We start from the raw sequence: 1,749 nt of genomic DNA on the forward strand, positions 1-1,749 counted from the left end.
AGTTGTTGACGTCCTTGAACTCGGAATTATGTGTTTCAATGGCAACGCTATTAACAGCAAAATTAATTTGTGTATTTTCCGTAATTAATATACACGTCTTTATTTTCAGCGATCATTATTAAGACATAACAGTAGCCAATCACAGAAAGTACTAAACTTAAATATTCCGAAGTAACTACTTAACTACATTTTATCGCTGAAGCCATTGTCATTTTGAGTCTTTATGTAAGTTCGGCCAATTCACAACACACAAACAGACGCAGACCAAACGGCAACAGCCAATCGAGTACAGTAAGCCACTTCTCAGATGCTCCAAGACCCGACAAACATTGATTCAACATGTTCATTTGGCAAAAACAAGCACCGACTAACGCCAACAGATGCTGACAGGGGTAACACACTAATCAGACAAAACAAGTGTCTGTTGCTGTTTGTCTGCGTCTATCAGTGCAGTGTGAATTGGCCTTATTAGGGCGTGAATGCTTTTTCCAAGTTGGAATCATTCCTCCATGGCATGAATGCAATTACTTTATAAAACAGAAGTAACTTGAATTTTAGGAATAGTCTGTTTTTGTTCCACCAATGAATATGGTTCGAAACAAAGTCAAAGTAGAAAGAACCCCGTGCATTCAAATGGTTTGAGTGAATAATTCAATGGCTCACTCATAAAGAAGGTCGCTTCTAACCACCTACCAGTGCTGTTCAACTATCAGCACTTGTGGAACACTGCTAAGCCAAACAAATTTGATAAATTAAGGACTGGTGTCATCACAATCCAGATTTTTGTAAAGGTGCGATCATTGTTCAACAACATTTTCCAGGTGAAATCCAGTCATTTCAATAGTAATCTACACAAGCAGGAATTTCTCAAGTGGGCAAAAGATTTTGCACACAGATTTCACACTTAGATTTTTCTCAAGCTTGTTACATGAACTGGTTACATTGGCCATCAGAAAGCTGCTTGCTTTTCAAAATAACTTATTTGTGAGTAATGCTTGATGTATTGCTACACTTGACAATGGATCTTTTTGCCTACAAAATTTTGCAGAAATTTTGCACCTTAATTGTATCAGGAACACTCATTTGATTACTATGTGTTAGTAAGAAGTGTGTTAGTGTGCTGAGTAGTTAAGGAACTAATTTACCATTATATGTAACATAATTTAAGACATCCATGGTCATATTTACGTTTACGACATCATATACCATTAACTGAATTTATAGGTTTCGTAAAATGGCAATGAATAGAGTACCCATTAAAAAGGGTATTGCGATGCAAAAAAAATTTGAATTGCTAGGTGGATCCATTTGACGGCCGAATATGAGAGTATTGAATAGGATTGACTATATATTCAATACTTCCCTAGCATATTGCCAAAGCAATAGACACAACCATCCTCAAAGAGCCAGATGATCAGAACCGTGAGGCCGATAGAATGCACGATGTTGGTGTAATAATCTAGCAGAGCCTGATGACATCCTCTCATCCACAGGTTGAGCTCCTCTGTCTGGTAGTCGTAATTATAGTGGGCGGATTTATTGGTGATTTGGTACTGAATGCATGGCTGAGGAGAATTGACGTTGCAGCAGCTGAAGGGAACTCCATCCATTAAGTATTTTCCTTCCACATTGCTCTGTAGACGGCTAGTAAGAAAAAAAAATGGAATTGTTAAATTTTGTAAATTCCATTGATAACAACGCGACTTTGTCTACATCTATTAAAGGGTTAGTTCACCCAAAAATGAAAAA

General features: G+C 37.3%; 1 protein-coding gene across 1 annotated transcript in view; it reads right to left on the reverse strand.

Moving 5' to 3' along the window:
• Positions 1 to 1,749, reverse strand: part of LOC107662597 (photoreceptor outer segment membrane glycoprotein 2-like) — an 8,299-nt gene that overhangs the window by 4,579 nt on the left and 1,971 nt on the right. The window contains exons 3-4 of the mRNA XM_016452671.1: positions 1,394 to 1,644; positions 726 to 729 (exon numbers count right to left, since the gene is read on the reverse strand). Coding sequence (XP_016308157.1) covers positions 726 to 729; positions 1,394 to 1,644 — 255 coding nt within the window. The remainder of the gene's footprint in view (positions 1 to 725; positions 730 to 1,393; positions 1,645 to 1,749) is intronic.

The sequence above is a fragment of the Sinocyclocheilus anshuiensis genome, unplaced genomic scaffold, assembly GCF_001515605.1.
Source record: "Sinocyclocheilus anshuiensis isolate Anshui unplaced genomic scaffold, SAMN03320099.WGS_v1.1 scaffold715, whole genome shotgun sequence".
NCBI lineage: Eukaryota > Metazoa > Chordata > Actinopteri > Cypriniformes > Cyprinidae > Sinocyclocheilus > Sinocyclocheilus anshuiensis.